A 23150-nucleotide genomic window follows, 5' to 3' on the forward strand; every position below is an offset into this window, starting at 1 on the left:
CTGTCAGCACCCCCCTGTTCTTTATTGGTGACTTACACTTAATGAGTCATTAGTGCTACTCACTCAGTTTTCATTTAAAGAAGAAATAACACCAATCAATACAATACAAACTCTTCCAGGGAATATAGAAGGAGGGCACACCTCCCCACAAATTCAACGAGGCCACAATAAACTTGACCCCAGAACTTAACAAGGACATTACAAGAAAGAAAAGTTAGAGTTCAGTATCATTCATGAACTTACAGGCGAATTCCACACAACATTAGCAGATGAGTGGTTTCATTTCCAGTGATAGTAAAAAAAAAAATAGAGTAGGTTATATCAGATTAACCGCCTCCTGGTTGCAGATATAAACTCTGGACAGAAGAATGACCAACAACAGGCAGATATCAGAAGGGGATAAGCCTAAAGACGGGAAGCACACTGAGTGGGTCCACATTTACTGACTACTCTATTGGCTCTCCCAACTGGGTGCTGCACACAGGAAATACAGCTCAAGTAGAAGACAGTAGCCTCATTAGGTCGAGGATTCAGTTTGTGGCTAAAAGGTCTGAAAATTAAAAGGAGGTGCGGTGCAGTTAATTACTTTTGTGTCTGGCCTTTCTAGCCTTGGTCTTAGGATTCCTACCCAGGTGACTGGGGGGGGCTGTGCAAATAGGGTAATTGTGGCCCACAGAGTGGATTGGTCAGTTCTGCCTTAAGAGACAGCCAAATTCAGAGCAGAGAGGAACCCACCACCACTAAGGAAGGAGAGACCCAGCAGCAGAGACCTGGCAGTAAAAGATGGTGCAGGGCTTCCCAGCCCACTGAGAGAGAAAGCCGAGTGCCCTTGGGCAGAGACAGAGGGCCAGGGAGAGGTGTGCCTGCAAGCACAGCTAAGGAAAGGCTGTCCTCGTGGAAGAACTGTATTCTGAGTGTTCCTGAGCCTGAATTATAACTGTTACTTCCCTAATAAACCCCATCATTGTGAGTACAATCTGTGAGTTGTGTGTGGCCATCGCAATGAATTACCAAACCCGGTAGAGGGTGGTATGGGAGAAATGGTTGGTGTAGGAATTGATAGAGATGGTAGAGAGAGTAGGCTTAACTGGCCTCCACCTCACAGGAAACAGCCTTGGGCTGTTGATCTTGGTTCTCTTTCCCCATTCTGGGATTAGAGGAGGTCGGACACCACCCCCCCAACCCCCATGTAACTTTTACAGGGGGAATCCTAGCAGAGACAGCCAAAGGGAAGGGTCTGAAATCTGTACAAAAAGTCCTCTCACATCTTTGACCAGCCTCTTAACTGAGCAGCTATAGGGCAATACCCCACAGAAGGCAGTGAAAGCAGCAAAGGGTAAGCTAGAAGAGCTGTGCATAGATTTCGGTACCTCTCTTCTCTATGGAAGGTGGAGTTTAGAGTTCAAGTCCTTCCAAGTTAGAGGTACTTGATAAAACACATCAGGTTGTCCACTGCAATTCCAGAAAAGCCACCTTAGAAAGACTACAACAATACTAGTAGCTATGTCTCTGGATGTATAGACAAGATATAAAAGTAAATATGAATTTTATGTGAAGTGTTCTACCAATTCAAAGTAGACTACAATAAGTTAAGAATGCTGTCTTAGTTATCTAGTGCGGCTATAACAGAAATATCATAGGTGAATGGCTTTAACAAATAGAAATCTATTTTCTTACAGTTTAAAACCCACTGTTGTTGAGTCAATTTCGACTCATAGTGTCCTATAGGACAGAGTAGAACTGCCCCATAGGGTTTCCAAGGAATGCCTGGTAGATTCGAATTGCTGACCTTTTGGTTAGCAGCCATAGCTCTTAACCACTGTGGCACCAGGTTTTCCTCTTACAGTTTAGGAGGCTAGAAGTCCAAATTCAGGGTGCCAGCTCTAGGGGAAAGCTTTCTATCTTTGTCACCTGGAGGGGAACAACACTGTCTCTTCAGCTTCTGTTCCTTGAAGATCTCCATGTGGCGTGGCATCTGTCTTCCCCCATCTCTGTTAACTCCTTTTATATCTTATAAGAGACTGACCCAAGATATATCCTACACTAATACTGCTCACCAACATAACAGACAACTCATTCTGAAACAGGATTATAACCACAGGTATAGAAGTTAGGATTTACAACACATTATTTCTGGAGAACAAATTCAATCCATAACAGATAAATTATTCCTTAGAGCAATGTCTAAAAATTATAAAAAGATAGAATGGAATATTTTAAAAATACTTGATTAATCCAAAAGAAGGCAGGAAAAAAGAATAATGGAAAACGTTAACTTAAACCCAACCATATCAATAATTAAATATACATGGAAAATATTAACAAACCGTACACGTCAATTTTTAAAAGAATGACAAAGTGTTTTAGTCATTAAATAAAGACAGGATGGACTCCCACCAAAAATTTGGCTGATATCAAGACTGATGATGCCACATATGTACAAAGAAGATATTATGTTACCAAAATGGATATGGCAGTTAAACGAATTGCTCAATTTATGACTAATAGTGAGATGGTCACTTCTCTCTCAAGTTAAGATAGGAGGTGTCATCACTCAGGCTTGGACACAAGAACTATTAGGTCATCACCACAAATAACCCACAGGAAGTAGAAAGAAGGGAGGAGGATCTTGCAGCAAGAAACTAATTCCAGGTAGTAAAAATTTAAGTTCGGTGAGACACTGCACCCTATACAACCTATACAATCCCAGGGTTTAGAGAAGCAGAATCCAGTGCTTTTTAAAAAGGGCAAACACTCGGCTGGTAGCAGCAAGCACTACATACGGTTTGAGGTGGAGCCCCAATCTGAGAAGGACGCAGAGTTATGAAGCAGAATAACCGGGAATTTCAAGCGGATGCCCAGCCAAATGGACTGAGCCAGTGCAGCACACACTGCACCAGTACGGGGTTCACCCCAGTGTGCGGCTTCTGCATCTTGAAGGCAGCGAAGGAGACTTGGGCTCCACTCTGGCACGCACTTCCAGGGACTTTGTCTTCATTCCAAGCCTCATAAGATGATTGGGGCTGAAACTGGTATAAAATCCACTTGCCTCATTCAACATTTGCTCAAGAACTGAAGTAGAACTGAGCCTCACAGCTGTGGGATTAGAGAAGGCAGCTGTGAAGAGCTGGAAAAACAGAAGAAACAATTCCTGGTATTGACAGGTATAGCACTTCCCCTTTATCACAAACTGGAAGAAAAGTAATGTTCCATTTTAATAACTATTTCTAGTTTTATGGGACATAATATAATTCACTATCATACTTCCTTTCACAAAGTACACACACCATACATATATTTAGTAACGCTGGCAATTACGGTATCTATGGACTCCAAATTTTTTCTCATGTAACTTGATAGTTATTGCCTTCACTGGGCATGTAAACAGTTTCTAGAGGCCATCATCTACATTAGGTAAAAGTTTACTAAAGTGGATTTGGCATGCTACTTTCTGGTGTTTCCCACACTACTATGAAATAACTTTTCTATTACACTCAGGCTGTCCCAGAAATAGGTATTTGATTTTTTGATTAAAAATAATTCAAAATTGAAATAAAAATCTCATGACTTTCATAAGAAAATAACAATCCAGGATTATTGCCAATGTTCAGTAATTTTAAGATTATTTTCTGAATACTATCACAATTCTTTTTTTTTTAAAGTAAAGCTTATAAGAAATGTTTTTCCATCAACTCAGTTTGGCTTAGGAGTATCTACTCTAAGGCCACAAATCATGTTTATTCATTTTATTATAAATAATGAAAAAAAATTATTTTAGAAAATGTTGGTCAAAGAAAACGTCTACAAAGTTTACTCATCCACCCATAAACAATGAAGGCCATCTCGATTTCTCTGGTCCTCCCCTACAGAAGGCTCATCAGAGAGCAGTACCTCAAGTATCTCTGCTCCCAACGTAGAAAGAACATACTGATAAAGTTTAAGTTATAAATAGAAGAGAACAATATGATAGTTACTAGGCAACTTGTCGGGTGAAAGGCATTCTAATGGAATAAATTTGAATATAAGAAAACAAGTTATGCAAAAATGTGTAGATTTCATTATTCATCAACCAAAGCTCTATTGAGCCAGTGGCAGGTAAGAATACAGAAGGCTTAATCGTAAAATTAAGCTAGCAGCCACCAGAAACTTGGAGAGAGGTATGAAACAATTCCTTTGCCAAAGCCCAAAAAAGGAACCCATATGGCAGAGACCCTGATTTGTACCTTGTTATGGACTGAATTGTGTCCCCCCAAAAATGGGCGTAAACCTGGCTAGGCCACGATTACCAGTATTGTGTGATTGTCTACCATTTTGTCACCTGATGTGACTTTCCTATGTGTTGTAAATCTTACCTCTATGATTCTAATGAGGTGACATTGGTGGCAGTTACGTTAATGAGGTAGGACTCAATTTACAAGATTAGGTGGTGTCTTAAGTCAATTTCTTTTCAGATATAAAACAGAGAACAGCACAGAGAGACAGAGGGATCTCGTACCACCAAGAAAGTATTGCCAGGAGAAGAGCGTGTCCTTTGGACTTGGGATCCCTACCCTGAGAAGCTCCTAGACCAGGGGAAGATTGATGACAAGGATCTTCCTCCAGAGCTGACAGAGACAGAAAGCCTTCCCCTGGAGCTGACACCCTGAATTCAGACTTCTTGCCTCGCGGACTACGAGAGGATAAATTTCTCTTTGTCAAAAGCATCAACTTACGGTATTTCTGTTATAGCAGCACTAGATAACTAAGACAGACTACTAGCCTCCAGACTGTAAAAAAATTAATTCGTTTTTCAATGGCACCCACTTTGTGATATTGTTATGGCAGCCCTAGAAAACTCTCATCAACGTCCTCTCGTCGAAAATCTTTGATTTTTTCACTATAATTTAATAAGAGCCCAACTTCTTAGCTTGACATTTAATGGATCCTTCCTGACAATTCCCAATCCTTTCTCCACCACATAGGCCCTCCACTCAGGCTAGATAGTCTCACCATTCCCCTATGTCGGTGCTCTACATTTCCACCCCTTTGAACCGGCACGCTTGCTGTTCCCTCGGCCTGGAATGCCCTTGCATCCCCCAGTTGGTTAATGGTCAGTTCAGATGCCACTCTCTCAACTACCCCAATGTTCCTCTGCTGGAATTAAATCTCTCTCTGTTTGTCAGATTCCAAGTACAACAAAGGCTGGATTATATTCACCCTTCAATCCCCCACATAACACATTTCCTTAAGTAAACCATTGATAAAAACTGTTAAAGTTAAAACTTTCAAGTTTTCATACTTGGTGAAATTTCACATCAGTAAATGTTGAATAGGAGCCCTGCTGGTGCAAAGATTTAGCACCTGGCTGCTAACCAAAAGGTCAGTTTGAACCCACTAGCCATTCCAAGAGAGAAAGATTACAACCTAGGAAACCCTATGGGGCAGTTCTACTCGGTCCTATAGGGTGGCTATGAGTTGGACTCGACTCGATGGCAGCTGGTTATTAGGCTCATATAAAAGTCAATCCAACCGAGGTTCAGGGAGACCGCACTATCATCAAACAGAATCTGGAGCGAAGCGTGGCCTTTGGACCAAAGACCCAGGGTCCCTGTGCTGAAAACCTCATAGACCGAGAAGAAAAAGCTGTAACACTGTGGATGGCGAGAGACAGCGGTGGAGGGCTTGCCGGCCCACCGAGCCACAGCTGAGCACCTGGGGGCAGGAGGCTTGCAAGAGGAGCTAACGGAGCTGTAACCCTTGCCTGTGCAGGGCAGAGGCCTGAGGTGCCCTGTGCAGGGGTCTTCCTACAGAAGAGCAGAGCCGGATGCCTCTGGGCAGGAGGCTTGCCAGCCCAGCTAGAAGAGTTGTAACACTCACGCAGGGCAGGAGGGGCCTCACTGTGCCCCAAGCATGGGCTGCACGCCTCCCCTTGCCAGCTGGGGCCAGGGTGGCGTGGCAGCAAGTGAGCCCTGCGGGCCCAGGCAGCACAGGGGCAGGCGGCCGCAGAAGCCCTGTCAACCGCGCAGCCCCGCCCCCGCAGCACGGGGGTAGTCGGAAGCAGCAGTGACCTGAACCCAGGATCCGACCTGGCACACGGCAGCTGCTCAGAGCCACAAAGAATGGACAAGGGTCCTTTGGGGAAGGGTAAGCATTTCCCCTCTGGGACCTGTTGTTATTGTTTACCATGTGTTTTCTATCAATAATAATAATAGCTTTCACTTTGCCAACATTGTGTGTCTCCTGTATCCAGCTCGATCGCAGCTGAACAGAGCACCCGTGGAATGGTTGATGACAGAGGGTGTATCTTCTTATTCCCAGCAGTCTCACGGCTGCCTGCAAGTCTGTGGCACAGCCTGTCTGCATGTGCAATACAGACACACAGACGTGTATATACACAAGTGCCTCACAAAATTCCTGAACATTGAACAACAGGCTCTCAGAAGCCTCCTGTACACCACTAACTTTAAGTACTTTTTCGACAGCCTTCACTCCCTGAGCTGACACCCCTCAAACTACTAAAATACGAAATTGCCTCTCTATCCGAGAAATGAGGAGTGATCTTTGGGACATCCACCTTTTATTCCCTTAATCCAGCGCATGCTTTCCAGTCCTAACCTTGCTTCACTGTAGTATGTGACACTGTTGGTTTCCCCTTGAAACTGCCTCCTCACTCACTTTCCAGTCTCTTGGCTTTGTCCTACCTCTTTGACTACGCCTTGGATCTACTTAGAAAGATCTCTTCCTCCAAGGATTTGTTAAGTGTTGGTATTTGAGTGTTCTTGGTCCACATAACTTCTCACATTTCACACTGCCCATGGGACCCTCATCTACTCACCTATCACTTATTTGAGTCAACACCCAAATCTTATCTACAAACCAAAATTCTCTCCCAATATCTAGACCCATGTTTGTAACTGCTCTATCACGCATCTTCACTTGAGAGTCCCACATAAATTTTAAACTCAGAATGTTCGTAACAGACTTGTTCTTTTCCTTTTGAAATGTGCTTCTCCGTTCCAACTCAATAATTTACAGGTAGTACCATTGACCACATCACCCAACTCAAGCCCCAGATGTCATCCTTGCTCTTCCTTTTCATATCTTCCACGTTTGAGACCAGCAGCTATTGAGTCTGACCCTAATATCTCTACCAACTCCTCTCTCCTCACTGCCAGTGATAACGTTTGAGTTCTAATCACCTCTCATCGGTGTAATAACCTTCTAGCTTCCTAATTCTTATTCATCCTATACACTGATACCCTGTGATCTTTCTCAATCACAAATCCTTTAACAGTTCCCAACTGCCTTAGAACCGTGGTTTCCAACCCTGGCTGCACAAGAGAATCATCTGAGAAGCTGTTTTTTCAATCAACTTTATAAATGTATAACTTATATATAATAAAATGCACCCATTTTAAGTGTAAAGCTCGATGTGTTTTTACAAATGTATATACCTGTGCAACCATCACCACAATCAGGATATAAAACATTTCTATCATTTCAAAAAGTTCTCACATGTCGTTTTTCAGTTAAATTCCCCAAGCTTATCCTTCCCCAAATGTACAGCCCCAAGTAACCACCAGTTTTGCCTGTTCTAGAATTGTATACAGATTGAATAAGACAATATTTACTCTTTTTAGATTTGGTAAAAGAGCCCTGTTGGTGCAGTGGCTAAGCACTCTAGTGCTAACCAAAAGGTCGGCAGTTTGAACCCACCAGCCATTTCTCAGGAGAAAAACGTGGCAGTCGGCTTCCATGAAAAGTATAACCTCGGAAACCCTTTGAGGCAGTCCTACTCTGTTCTGTATAGGGTCACTATGAGTTGAAATACACAGAGTCACTGTACCAAAAAGGATTGGTCAATGTTCAAGCATTTCAGGAAGCAGCATATGATCAAGAACCAATGGTACTAAAGGAAGAAGTCCAAGCTGCACTGAAGGCATTGGTGAAAAACAAGGCTCCAGGAACTGACAGAATGCCAACTGAGATGCTTCAACAAATGGATGCAATGCTGGAAGCACTCACTCACTTATGCCAAGAAATTTGGAAGACAGCTACCTGACCAACTGACTGGAAGAGATCCATATTTGTGCCCATTCTAAATAAAGGTGAACCAACAGAATGAAAATTATTCAACAATATCATTAATATCACATGCAAGTAAAATATTGCTGAAGATAATTCAAAAACAATTGCTGCAGTACATCGACAGGCAACTGCCAGAAATTTAAGCTGGATACAGAAGAGGATGTGGAAGGAGGGATATCGTGGCTGATGGCAGATGGATCTTGGCTAAAAGCCAAGAATACCAGAAAGATGTTTACCTGTGTTTTATTGACTATGCAAAGGCATTTGACTGTGTGTATCATAACAAATTATGGACGACAATGAGAAGAATGGAAATCCCAGAACACTTAATTGTGCTCATGCAGAACCTGTACATAGATCAAGAGGCAGTCATTCTAACAGAACAAGAGGATACTGAGTGGTTTGAAATCAGAAAAGGTGTATATCAGGGTTGTATCCTTCACCATACTTATTCAATCTGGATGCTGAGCAAATAATCTTGAGAAGCTGGAATGTATGAAGAAAAACGTGGCATCAGGATCGGATGAAGACCCATTAACAACCTGTGATATGCAGATGACACAACCTTGCTTGCTGAAAGTGAAGAGGACTTGCAGCACTTACTGAAGAAGATCAAAGATTATAGCCTTCAGTATGGATTATACACCTCAGCATAAAGAAAACAGAAGTCCTCACAACTGGATCAGTAAGCAACATCATGATAAACAGAGAACATATTAAAGTGGTCAAGGATTTCATTTTACTTGGATCCACAATCAATACCCATGGAAGCAGTAGTCAAGAACTTAATAGATTAGGCAAATGTGCTACAAAAGACCTCTTTAAAGTGTTAAAAAGCAAAGATGTCATTTTGAGGACTAAGGTGCACCTGACCCAAGCCATGGTATTTTCAGTTGCCTCGTATGCATGCAAAAGCTGGACAATGAATAAAGAAGGCTGGAGGACAACTGATGCTTTTGAATCATGGTGCTGGCAAGGAATATTGAATGCACTGCCAAAAGAACAAACAAATCTGTCTTGGAAGAAGTACAGCCAGAATGCTTCTTAGAAGCGAGGATGTTGAGACTTTGTCACACGTACTTTGGACATGTTATCAGGCGGGACCAGTCCCTGAAGAAGGACATCATGCTTGGTCAGGTAGAGGGTCAGCAAAAAAGAGGAAGATCCTCAACAAGATGGATTGACACTGTGGCCACGACAACTGGCTCAAACACAGCAAAGATTGTGAGAATGGCACAGGACTGGGCAGTGTTTTGTTCTGTTGTACATGGATGACTTAGTCATCTAGTGCTACTATAACAAATACTACAAGTGAATGGCTTTAATAAGGAGAAATTTATTCTCTCAGAGTCCAGTAAACTAGAAGTCCAAATTCAGAGCACTGGCTCCACGGGAAGGCCGCCTTCTCTCTCTGTCAGCTCTGGAGGAAGGTCTTTGTCATCAGTCTTCCCTTGATCTGGGAGCATCTCAGCGCAAGAACCTCAGGTCCAAAGGATGTACTCTGCTCCAGGCACTGCTTTCTTGGTGGAATGAGCTCCCCATGTCTCTCTGCTGGCTTCTCTCTTTCGTATCTCAAAAGAAACTGGCTTAAGACACTATCTAAACTTGTAGATGTCATCAATATAAAACCAAAAAAAAAACCAAACCCAGTGCCGTCGAGTTGATTCCAACTCATAGCGACCCTATGGGACAGAGTAGAACTGCCCCATAGAGCTTCCAAGGAGTGCCTGATGGATTTGAACTGCTGACCCTTTCGTTAGCAGCCATGGCACTTAACCACTACACCACCAGGGTTTCTGTCATCAGTATAACTCCTGCTAATCCATCTCATTACATCATAGTGATAGGATTTACAACACATAGGGAAATCATATAACAAAATGGTAGACAATCATACAATACTGGGAATCATGACCTAGCCAAGTTGACAGATATTTTGGGGGGACACAATTCAATCCATGACAATAGGGTTACTATGAGTCGGAACAAACTCAGTGGCATCTAACAACAACAACATGAGTCGGAACTGACTCAACAGCTATGGGTTTTTATATTTGGTTTCTTTTACTCGAGAACGTTTTTGAAATTCATCTATGGTATGTGTATCACTAATGTCTTCCTTTTTATTGTTGAATGTTATTCCATTGTATGAATTTATCAAAATTTTATTCATTCAATTATTGATGGACATTTGGATCATTTCTAGTTTGGGGCTATTATAAAATCTTCTATGAACACTTGGGTACATACGTTTTCATTCCTCTTGGGTCAGTACCTAGGAGTGGAATAGCTGGGTCTTATGATGTGTATATTTAACTTTAGAGGAAACTGCCAAACTATTTTCCAAAGTTATTAACTAATTTACATTCCCACCAGCAGCATATGGGAGTTCCAGGTGGAAAGCCAGGGCAAACATAGTTCACCTTGGTTATTTTCCTTCCCTCAGACATCACGGTCCTGAACCGCCTACTATTCAATGTCTGAAAACGGTTAAGTGTCAGGGGCAAGTACTAAGTACTCTGTCATGGCCAGATGCAAAGTGTACTTGGGGAGCATCTTAAAAAGCATGACTCTTGAGTCCCACTCCATACTAATTAAATCTGGATTTCTGGGGTGGAGGTGGAGGTGGAGGAGTGGTGATTCTAAAGGGTAGCAATGTTTGAGAACATCTGGCTCAGAGGGTGAGTACTGGGTAGTGCAAACGGTTAAGTACGGGGCTACTATCCAAAAGGTTGATGGTTGAAATCCACCCAGAGGCACCTCAGAAGAAAGGCCTGGCACTCTACTTTCTAAGGTCACTGAAAACCCTATGGAGCATCTAGTCTGAAACACATGGGTTTGGGGTTTTTTGTTTGTTCCTTTGGCTCAGAGGGTAATATTTAACCCATTCACTAACGCTAGATCCTTCAGAATCTGCCCTAATCCTACATGTTCAGTTTAGGCTCCCCTCCTCATACACGGCTTTGGTAATTTCTAATAGTCCATCATGGGGACAACGGTAATTCAATGGTAGAATTCTCGCTTTCCATGCCGGGGACCTGAGCTCAATTCCTGGCCAATACATCTCTTGCACAGCCATAACCCATCTGTCAGTGGAGGTTCACATGTTGACAGAATGCTGAACAGGAGCTTCCAGACTAAGATTAGCTAGGAGGAAAGGCTTGGCAATCTACTTCTGAAAATCAGCCAATGAAAACCTTATGATCACAACAGTCTGATCCTGTTGTGCATGAGGTCGCCATGAGTTGGGGTCAACTCCAAGGCAGTTAACAAGCTTCAATCATATAGTACTGTCCCTAACTACGAACATGGTATTTCAAATCTCTGTACATACTCTTGCCTTTATACGTGGTTCCTTTTGGTTCGCTGTCTACTTGAAGTTCTTATCCTTCTTATAACAGCTAAAATGTCACTTTCTGTAAAGGGCATTTCTTTTTAAAGAAGATCTAGGAATTCATAGGGCAGAATGTTGTATAAATAAGAGTAACAGGTCAACAACATAAGCAAGGTTTAGTATCTGGTAATGACATTTACTACAGTGTGAACTTAGTCAATTATTTACCATGTGGTTTCTTTACGAATAACACGATGACAATAATTACTGGCAGCGGGATATATAATACATGTAATGCACCTAGCATGGTGCACATAGCAGGCACCAACAGAATATTCCCCTTCACACATTCTTTTCATAACCCTTCCTGCAAAGCTCGACTGGAAATCGCATTTTATTGTTTGTTTACATCTCTCTGCTCCCAACCCTTGCATTCTCGGGGCGCAACAGTGCCTAGAATAAGAAAAAAAAAAAAAAAAAAGAGTTTAAATCTCGGTGGAATGAAGAGGGCTTAGGAGTCTCTAGTTCTGGTTGCAAAGAGCCTTTACGGTGCTCTCACCCTCAATTCTATGCTTTGGGGGTGATGGGCTTACCTGGATCTTGACCGGGAATAGAACAAGGCTAGAAAGGTGGGGTTGCACGTTTCATCAGCTAAAACATTCAGGGAAGTTTTCATGGATGAGTTCACTGACCCTGCGAGCCTCTGCTGCCCCCCGGGGTCAGTAACTGCCCTCCGCGGCGGTTTACACCGGCTCAAGCCTCCGGCGGGGGGAACACGAAAGGAGAGGCTAACCCTAAATCGCCGCCAACTTGCCCCGGCGCGCGATGGGAGGGGAATTCGGCGCCCACACAGGGGCACGGCGCGGCCAAGAGCGGATCCGCCCCCTCCTCCGCCGGCCTTGCTGCGTAGCTCCGCCCCCGCCGTTGCCCGGCAACCGTTCCGGAAGTCCCGGGGAGGCGCGTCTGGGGGGGGGTTGCCGACGGCCGGCGGAAGATGGCGGAGGGTGGCGGCGCGGAGCACGGCGAGCAGGCGAGACAGGCTTCTGTGCCGCGGCCTCCGAGCGCGCGGGACTTGCAGGTGCGGCGGGAGGCCGAGGGCAGGGACGGCGGGCGCGCGTCAAAGGCCGCCTCTGGCCTCGGCTGAGGTCCCCTCAGGCTCCTTGTGGGGGCAGAACCTGGCGCCGGCGCTGCGTCTCCCCGAGGCGTGCATCGCGCGGGGGTGGCTGTGGAGACAGGTGCCGGAGCCCGTCTTCTACCGGTGTCTCCCTTCCCCTCCACCCCATTTTACAATTTGCTGAAACTAACAAGCAATTCAGTTTAGAATGGCGTTTTGTGGGGCCGTTTGTGCTGTCCTCCCCCCCCCCCCCCCGCGTTTGTGTTTCCGGTGATTTCGTGCGGAGGAAGTTTTTATTGTCGACGTTGGGGAATCAACGGAGACTTCAAACGTGGGAGCCGGTGTGCAGGTCTGTCCGCTCTGTTCCTGGATGCGGTTTCTGACCTGATGACATGTATATATAAATAATTCCTTTTTGTCATTTAGCTTTTATGTTTCAAGGGGGTGAATTAAACGTTTTCACCCTACAGTACAGCCTAGATTTTGAAGCTACAATCTGTAAAACATTCCGTATAAAGAGACGAAGAAATATAACTTTATAATGTTATAGGACACGTTTGTTAGCTAAATAGCAGTGCACCGAATACTGCTTTACGTGATGATTTTAGGTCTTTTTTCTATCTCCTTATGGGATCGTTGATAAAATTGAACAAGTGAAGGTCTGTAAGTAGCTATAATTTAAAAAAAAGGAGAATCCACAAGGCTCCATACTACAGTCCTATTACTTTATGGTCACACCTTCATTCCTCGTCTTTAAACAAACATATTGACCACCTTCCGTATAACAACATACTGTCTAACTCGGGCAATGCAAAGATAAGTAGGACATCGAATCCACAGTCAGTGCTGAACACTTTGGGCAAACAGAAGACGTCTAAAAGTTCTTTCTACCTTTTGAAAGCCTGCGAGCTTTTTGGAGAAATGGGGTATGAATTCATTTAACATATTTTAGAATGGAGTATGATTGAATGCCAAAATAAGCAGTACATAAATGAGTAATTTGGTGAATGGAGAGATCAGTGTAAGGTTAGAGATGAACCAGATGTAAAACAGTTCCGGTGCCTGTAAGTTAATTGAGTAGTAGTAAACAGCATCAAGGAACAGGAAGCTGTCATCTACCTTATTTCTATTATAGACCTTCTCCCATTGTTGTCCAGTTGATTCCGACTCATGGCAATTTGATAAGACACAGTAGAGTGCGCCATAGGGTTTCTAAGGCCGTAATTCTTGAGGAAGCAGACTGCCACATCTTTCTCCCACAGAACAGCTGATGGGGACGACCTTTGGTTAGCAACGGAGCGCTTAACCACTGCAAGGAGGGCTCCTTTCTGTTACCGGCATCACTAAAGAGGCAGCCTGGGGCCTTGGGAAAAATGGGTGTGGTCAGAATGCACGTGCATTTTGGCCCCACCACTTAGTAGTTAAGTGTACTTAGGAAAATTTCTTAACCTTTCTGGTCCTCATTGTTCTCATTTATAAACTGGAGGTGCTGTTGATGGTAGTGGTGTAAGGATTAAATAAAGTAATATCTGTAAAGTGCCTGTGCGCAATCCCCGTATTATCCTAGCACAGTACTTGCTTGATAAATGTCTGGTTCCTTTTTTCCCTCAAGGGAAGAAAATACTGTAACTTTCACAGGTTAGCACCACCAGTTGCCATCCAGTTTGTTCTGACTCATAGCAACCCTGTGTGTGTCAGAGTAGTTCAGTGCTCCATAGGGTTTCCAGTGGCTGATTTTTCAGAAGTAGATTGCCAGACCTTCCTTCTGAGGCACCCCTGGGTGGTCTCTGTGGTTAGTTACCATCCAGTCAGGTCGATTCTGACCCATGGAGACCTCATGTGTGCGGCGTAGAACTGCTCCATAGGGTTTTCAAAAGCAGATCACCAGGCCTGTTCCCTGAGACTGCTCTAGGTGGGTTTAACCACAAACCTTTTGGCTAGTAGTCAAGCACTTAACTGTTTGCCCAACCCAGGGACTTGGGGTGGACTTTGGTGGATTCTAATACCATTAAAATTAAAACTGGCAGTCAAGAAGTCAAATGACGCATTGCATTAGGCAAATCTGCTATAAAAGACCTCTTTAAAGTGTTCAAAAACAAAGTCCTCACCTTGAAAACTAAGGTGTGCCTGACCCAAGCCATGGTGTTGTCAGTTACCTCATATGCATGTGAAAGCTGGACAGTGAATAAGGAGGACTGGAAAAGAACTGATGCCTTTCAGTTGTGGCCTTGGAGAAGAATGTGGTCTGCCAAAAGAATGAAAAAATCTGTCCTGGAAGAAATACAATCAGAATGCTCCTTAGAAGTAAGGATGGCAAGACTATGTCTCTCATACTTTGGACATGTTATCAGGAGGGATCAGTTCCTGGAGAAGGACATACTGCTTGGTAAAGTAGGTCAGTGAAAAAGAGGACGACACAGTGGCTGCAACAGTGGACTCAAGCATAACAACAATTGTGAGGATGACACAGGACCAGGCAGTGTTTCCTTCTGTTGTACATAGGGTCACTGTGAGTCAGAACCAATTCCAGGGCACCTAACAACAACAATTTAATATCATTTTCTCTAATTTTAATTCATTTCTTCCTTTCATGTGAAAAATGAGAACAACTTGGTTAATGACTACCCGATACCAGGCAAATTGTTTACAAACTTAGAATCCATTAGATCAATATGTTATTAATGTTTTCAAATATTCTGGTAGGTGTTAATTGTGAGGCTGCCTTTCTTCCCACCATAAATTTGAAGGTAGGGATTTTTTGTTTTCTATTTCCTGTCTACTTTCTGCTTTGGTAGATAGGTAACTGGTTTCTTTATGAGTGTGATTTGGTGTCCCAAATTCCCTATTTAGGTACTGATAATCTTTCCTTGAGAATGTAATAAAAATATGAAGAACTTGAAAAGAAACCTGAAAACAACCAAAGCAATGATGTATCAAGAAATAAAGTATGTATCAAAGGTTTAAAAGGATTAGATAATATTCTTCTCCCCAGCTAGTTTCTTGGATTTTGGTTATTTAAAAGCTACCCAGGTAGTGCATTTTTTGATAGATGCTTCTTAATTCCCTGACAGCTTGCTCTAAGGGACTCTTACAGTATTATAGAGGAAAAGGATGATGTGTTACTAATTGGAATAACCAAAAATCCCTTAAGTAACTGTACTTTAGCTGCCACGCAGGAGAGGGTTTGCGGGAATCTCAGTCAGTAGAGAGCTGTCCAGGTGCCCCCAGAGGAAAGCTGTGTGGTCTCCCAAAGGCTTCCCCACACCATGATCCAGACACATAGAAACTACAGACTTCAGAATCTCATTGGGATGTCAAACTCAGAGTAGATCTCCTTGGCCTCCTCTACTCCCTCAAATTGGGAAGCATTCAGTAGGAAAGTTGGGGTAGGATTGTTAGCGGCAAGACTGAGCCTGAACAGCAGCTCAATGATCAGTTGTTTTTCTGAATATTTTCAGGGATCTTTGTCTCCTCTGATGTCCCTTGGTCTGTCCACAAACATGGATTTAACAACTGGCTAAGGTATTTAATTGTGTGCTTTTGTCCAAGTCTTTTTCCAGAATAATATTAAAAGAAAAACATTTCTGTTCTTGATTTTCTGCTTCCATTTAGGTTGGATAGGGATAACTTTGTTATTTAGGATTGGACTTGGTCGGGTGGGGCAGAGAGTGGATGGAACACTATAGGTGAGAAAAGAACATCAGTGACAATGTTAAAATTGCCACGGATAACTCAGTCTTGTTGAATATCATTAGTCCAGATCCCTGGTTCTCAACTTGAGTGTGCATCAGAATCATCAGGAAAGTTTGTTAAAACAGATTGTTGGCCCCCACCTCCAGAGTTGTGAATTCAGTAGGTGAATAGACATTCCCACAAGTTCTCAGGTGAGGCTGATGCTACTATTCTAACGAAATAAACCTTTATTATCCCTTCAGGCAGTTGTCACTCCAAGGCTGGAAACCCTGGTATTTTTATCTTTGGCTGTGTGCTTGATTTTCCCTGTATTCGGTTGCTTTGCTTTCACATTTCTCTTCAAGTTCTTCACATTTCAAATTCTAGAGTAAAGATTATCAGTACTTACATACTTTATTCTTCCTGTATTATTAAAATGTCCTCATAATTAAATTGTGGGACACTCTGTTAATTCACAGTGCACGTTTTATCTTTTTGTTTGATCCAGGTTTTGTTGTTATCCTGTTGGCTTTGACCAGTACTTCAGTTTATTTTGATCAATTTAAATTATCATTTCCTCTTCTGGTGTTGTGTTCTCTGCTATGTCAATAAATAAAATTTAAATATATTTGCATTTGCTAATGAACCTATTAAATCTTGCATCCTAGAATCAACTCTCTCTAAATTATCATTCATTTTCCTTTAAATCAATGATGCATCATAAATACCTAGGACCCTTTTATTCTGTGGACTTCCTACTGTAATATTTTTCACATACCCAAATTTTGTTAAGATGCGTTCCACATTCCACGGAGTCAAAAGGTACTGTCGCTTTGTTCTTTTATTTCATAGGGGAAAAATATTGTTGGCTTGGCAGGGTTTATTTTTAATGAAGCCATGCTCTTTATTGTGAGAGTTTATACTCTAGTGACTCTTCTGCCATTTTTTCCTTCTTCACTAGCTTTCTAGACGGTGGGAAGATGAATAAGTTTTGTGGATTTCTCCATTTACTTTATACTGTTTCTTACGTTTTACAAATTGGCTTTTGGTACTTTTATTAAACTGAGAAAAATTGCTAGAATGATTCTTAAAATGTCTCATATTAAAAAGCGTGGTTGATCCATATAATGTTTTCTCTGAGTTCCTTTCAAAATGAAACAGAAAATGACAGCGTACATGGTCTAGAGATCAGGGATATCCCTAACTGGTTGTGAGGAGTGACAGGTATAGAAATATTCCTGTATGAGCCTTAAAGGGACTTCGGTAGAAAATGATCAGTTTTGAGGCAGTGAACCCTTACTGGGAGAGGAAAATTTTTTTAGCCAAGTCCCTTGCTACCTAGCAGGAATAATCACAGTATGACAAGTTTCTTGAGCACATAGATTTTTTAATAAAATCCATTTAACAAAAGAGTGGTACTGTTGGGTAATAACAAGTAAACTATGAAAAATGTCAGATTTTATTTGTCTTGGGCTCAAGGCATAAAAAGTGTCACACATACAGTAAATTCTTGGCACTTATCTAGCGTGTATGTAACAGATGGCTTGCTGAAAAATTATTTGGGAACAACCTTTGCAAATCAAATTAAAATGCAAATGAAACTTGCTATCGAAACATTGTGTGGTGACTCTCTTTAGTAAAGCAAATCGTTCTTTTTCAACAGGAATGCTCACTCCTAATCAGCCAGGGCAGGCTAGATTATGTGGCAGTAATAAATTAACCCCCAATCTGAGTCCTCACCCACGCTCCATGTCCCAGGTGTGTGTTTGGTAGGGAGGCAGAGGAGTCTTCTCAGTGTCGTCACTCAGGGACTTCAGCTGAAAAATGCTGCACCTTCTGTGACTCCGCCCTGAACATGAGGCTTGAAGGTTCACTACAGCAAGGGAAGAGAAGGCTCGCCTTGGAGGTCTCCCAGGCCATGCCGTTCTTTGTTCACATCTACCGTGAGGTCACGTCTGATGCGTGGCAGCCAGGAAACGGAGGGGAGCATTTGGCATATTTGCTGAGCACCACTGTGTCTGCCACGCTGCTTCCCCATTTTCTCCACTAAAACGGGTTATGCCTTTATGGACTGTCATAAATAATACTCAAAATTTTTCTAATCTACCAAACCTCCCAATTGCATACTTAATGTTTCAGGGCCAGCAAAACTGATATCTTTTTAAAATCTGTGCTTGGTGAAATTTAGCTCAATTAGGACTTTTAAAATTTCATTATTTCATTTCATATGATGGAAGCGTAGTGGAAAGGGCACTGACTCAAGAAGTCAGGGATCTATTTTACCTGCCCTGCTCAGCCTCGTCCAGGTGGTGTCACCAGGTGACAGAGGGGTGTCTCAGTCACCTTGTCCATTAGGAGTCGGACTGAATGACCTCTTATGTTCACTCCAACTCTAACGTCTGTAAGTTGATGAAGTTAAAAAGTAGAGTTGTTAGATTATAGTAGCATTAACGTGTTTTATTGTTTAGAAAGAGTCTTCATTGTTCAGGCCCTTTTTTTCTTCCACATTAATGTTTCAATCATATTCACATTCAAAAAGGAATATAAAAATCATGGAGTATTATTGCCAATTTGATTGAAATTGGTTTTTAAAATTGAGTTACTTTTTGAAACTTTAACAGTTGATAGGGTTAGTGATTTTCATCTTATGTTAAGGAATATATTCTTCTGTTTATTCATATATTCTTAAAGCATAAAACAAACAAGATACAAAACTGTACAGCAAATATAATCTCAGTCTGAAAACCTATATTATCTATGGGTCCATGTTTGTTTCTCCTGTACGCATCTGTCAGTTTTTTGTACTTTGAGGGCTTGCGTGTTGCTTTGATGCTGGAAGCGATGCCATTGGTATTCAAATACCAGAAGGGTCACCCATGACAGACAGGTTTCAGGAGGTAGCATATGATGAGGAGCTGATGGTACTGAAGGGAGAGGTCCAAGCTGCGCTGAAGGCTTTGGTGAAAAACAAGGCTTTAGGAATTGAAGGAATACCAGTTGAGGTGTTTTACACAGCGCTGGAGGTGCTCACTAGTCTATGCCAAGAAATATGAAAGGCAGTAGCCTGGCCAAACGACTGGAAGAGATCCATAAGCTTATTCCCAGGAAAGGTGATCCAACCAAATGCAGAAATTATCAAACAATATTATTAGTATCTCACACAAGTAAAATTTTGCTGAAGATAATTCAAAAGTGGCTGTAGCAGTATATCTACAGGTAATTGCCAGAAATTGAAGCTGGATTCAGAAGAGGGCATGGAACCAGGGATATCATAGCTGATGTCAGGTAGATCCTGGCTGAAAGCAGAGAATACCAGAAAGATGTTTACCTGTGTTTTACTGACTATGCAAAGGCATTCGACTGCGTGGATCATAACAAATTATGGATAACTTTGTGAAGAATGGAAATCCCAGAACACTTAATTGTGCTCATAAGGAACTTGTGCTTAGATCAAGACACAGTCATTTGAACAGAACAAGGGGATACTGCATGGTTTAAAGTCAGGGTTGTATTCTTCCATCACACTGATTCAGTCTATATGCTGAGCAAGTAATCTGAGAAGCCGGACTATATGAAGAACGTGGCATCAGGACCGGAGGCAGACTCATAAACAACATGTGTTATGTGGATGACACGAGCTTGCTTGCTGAAAGTGAAGAGGACCTGAAGCACTTATGAAGATCAAAGACCACAACCTTCAGTATTCACCATAAAGAAAACAAAATTCCTCACAACTGGACCAATAAGCAACATCATGATAAACAGAGAAAAGACTGAAGTTGTCAAGCATTTCATTTTACTTGGATCCACAGTCAACACCCATGGAAGCAGCTGTCAAGAGCTCAAAAGACACATTGCATTGGGCAAATCTGCTGCAAAAGACCTCTTTAAACTGTTGAAAAGCAAAGATGTCACCTTGAAGACTAAGGTGTGCCTGACCCAAGGCATATGTTTTCAGTCACCCCATATGCATGTGAAAGCTGCACAGTGAATAAGGAAGACTGAAGAAGAATTGATGCCTTTGAATCACGGTGTTGGCGAAGAATATTGAACATACAATGAACTGACAAAAGAACAAATCTGTCTTGGAAGAAGGATAGCCAGAATGCTCCTTAGAAGCAAGGATGGCGAGACTGTGTCTCACATACTTTGGACATGTCTGGAGGGGTCAGTCCCTAGAGAAGGGCATCATGCTTGGTAAAGTGGAGGGTCAGCAAAAAAGAGGAAGACCCTCAACGAGATAGATTGACACAGAGGCTGTAACAGTGGGCTCAAGCACAGCAATGATTGTGAGGATGGCGCAGGTCTGAGCACTGTTTTGTTCCGTTATACACAGGGTCACCATGAGTCCCAGAACCAACTCATCGGCACCTCAGAACAACATGTGTGTTTCTACCACCAGTTTGTTTCTACCACAGTTTTTCATATCGTGGCATGTTGCTATGATGCTGGAAGCTATGCCACCAGTATTTCAAATACCAGCATGGTCATCTAGACTAAGACAGACTAGGAAGAAAGGCTTGGCAATCTACTTCAGAAAATTATCCAGTGAAAACCCTATGGATTACAACAGAATGTTGTTTGATATGGTGCTGCAAGATGAGCCCCCTAGCTTAGAAGGTCCTGCAGTGATGGACTCAAGCGTATCAATGATCTGGAAGATGGGCAGCATTTCCTTCCATGGGGTTTCCATGAGTCAGAGCCTGTGGTAACTAACAACAACAACAACGTGTCTTGGTAACTAACAACAGTGTAGCTGTTTATGATTCATGTTGTAGTTTTTTTAATTTTTTGAGTGTCGATTAAGCCCTATATTAGAAACAATTTGGGAAACTAGACCCTAGTGTTATTGTTAGGTGCCATGGAGTCAATTTTGACTCCTAGTGACCCCACGTAACAGAGCAGAACTACCTCCATAGGGTTTTCTAGGCTGTAATCTTTATGGGAGCAATCATCAGGTCCTTTTCCCACAGAGCTGCTGGGTGGGTTCAAACCGCCTACCTTTCTGTTAGCAGCTGAGCACTTAACCGTTGTGACCAGGTAAAAGAGTAAGAAAACTGTACAAGTAATGATAGTATAGTGCGTAATATGAGCCAGAATTGACTCGACGGCAACGGTTTGGTTTTTGGGTTTTTAAATAAATGTCATTAAAGGGATAGTGTGTGCTATGAGAATTTAGAAAAGAAAGATAACGTTTGGTTAAGAAAATTGGAAAAGGCTTTGTGAAGGATGGTTAAAATGGACCTTGAAATACAGATAACATTCCCGTTGATGGGAATAGCATAAAAGTAATTCACAGAGCAGAAATAATATAATTGGCTCAGGAGAAAGCCCACAAAAGAATACTGTTTTGAAGAGGTTTCAGGAAGGTAGTATTTCTGATTGAAAATACCATGGCTTGGGTCAGGTGCACCTTAGTCATCAAAGTGATATCTTTGATTTTTAACACTTTAAAGAGGTCTTTTACAACAGATTTGCCCAGTGCAATATGTTGTCTGATTTCTTGCTGCTTCCATGGGCACTGATAGTGGATCCAAGTAAAATGAAATGCTTGACACACTTTCCTCCGTTTATCATGATGTTGCTTATTGGTCCAGCTGTGAGGATTTTTATTTTCTCTGTGTTGAGATATAACCCATACTGAAGGCTGTAGTCTTTGATGTTCATCAGTAAGGCTTGAAGACCTTTTCACTTCTAGCAGGCAAGGTTGTGTCATCAGCATATCACAAGTTATTAATGAGTCTTCCTCCAATCCTGATGCCTGCCGCGTTCTTCTTCATATAGACCAGTTTTGAGGATTATTTGTTCGGCATACGGATTGAATAGATAAGGTGAAAGGATGCAACCCTGATGCATATGTTTCCTGATTTTAAACCATACAGTATCCCCTTACTCTGTTTGAAGGAGAATTGATACATTTGAATTGTGGTTTTGGTGAAGAACATTGAATATACCATGGATTGCCAGACAAATGAATAAATCTGTCTTGGAAGAAGTACAGCCAGAATGCTACTTAGAAGCGAGAATGGCGAGACTTTGTCTTACGTACTTTGGGCATGTTATCAGGAGGGACCGGTCCCCGGAGAATGACATCATGCTTGATGAAGTAGATAGTAAAAAAAAAAAAAGGAAGACCCTTAACAAGATGAGTTGACAGAGTGACTGCAACAATGGGTTCAAACATAGCAATCATTGTGAGGATGGAGCAGGACCAGGCAGTGTTTCGTTCTATTATACATAGTTGCTAAGTGTTAGAATCACTGGACGGCACCTAACAACAGTATTTCTGAAACCTTTGAACCTGAGTAGTCAGTCAGTGTGTTTCTTCTTTGTCTCTCTCTCATTTGTTTTTTTTTTTTTTTTGGTGGCGGGGGTGGGGGACGGGTTGGAAAAGACCAAAAGGAAATACAGATAACCCTACAGGGAAAAAAGAAATCTTGGGGAAAATGAAACACTGATATAGTTATTGTAAAACATGTTTAGTAATATCTTCTAGCACGTGCCTTATAGTATTGAATTCTTGAAACAACCCTCAGAGGTCATATGTAGGCAATTAAGGATGAAGGAGCTAGGGCTCAGAGAAGTTAAATAATTTGCCCAAGAGCACACAGTACGTGCCAGAGTTAGGATTTGAATCCAGTTCTTTTAGATTCTTTCTCTATAGGGCAGTTCTACTCAGCCCTGTAGGGTCGCTATGAGTCGTAATTGACGCGACTGGGTTTGGTTTGGTTTTGGTCTCCCACGCAGCTGCTGGGTAGATTAAAACCATCAACGTTTCTGTTAGTAGCTGCGCCACCAGGCTCCTTTTGTAATTTGGATTTCTAGCAGAATTGCCTTGTTAGAAATATGAAAGTTGGTTTTATATGTATGGTAAAAAAAAAAAAAAAAAAACCCATTGTCGTCGAGTCGATTCTGACTTCTAGTGGCCCTATAGGGCAGAGTAAAACTGCCCCATAGTGTTTC

At 42.2% G+C, this 23150-nt stretch overlaps 1 protein-coding gene across 3 annotated transcripts in view; it reads left to right on the forward strand.

The window, feature by feature from the left end:
* Nucleotides 1–12378: 12378 nt before the first annotated feature.
* UBXN2B (UBX domain protein 2B) overlaps nt 12379–23150 on the forward strand; it is a 44942-nt gene continuing 34170 nt past the window's right edge. For 2 of the 3 annotated variants that reach the window (XM_003419996.4, XM_064270427.1), the window contains exon 1: nt 12379–12479. In XM_003419996.4, coding sequence (XP_003420044.1) covers nt 12396–12479 — 84 coding nt within the window. In that variant the 5' untranslated portion in view covers nt 12379–12395. Of the gene's footprint in view, nt 12480–15973; nt 16038–23150 lie in introns of all 3 variants that reach the window. The other variant, XM_023538850.2, reaches the window with a different exon arrangement.

Source organism: Loxodonta africana, chromosome 18 (genome assembly GCF_030014295.1).
Source record: "Loxodonta africana isolate mLoxAfr1 chromosome 18, mLoxAfr1.hap2, whole genome shotgun sequence".
NCBI lineage: Eukaryota > Metazoa > Chordata > Mammalia > Proboscidea > Elephantidae > Loxodonta > Loxodonta africana.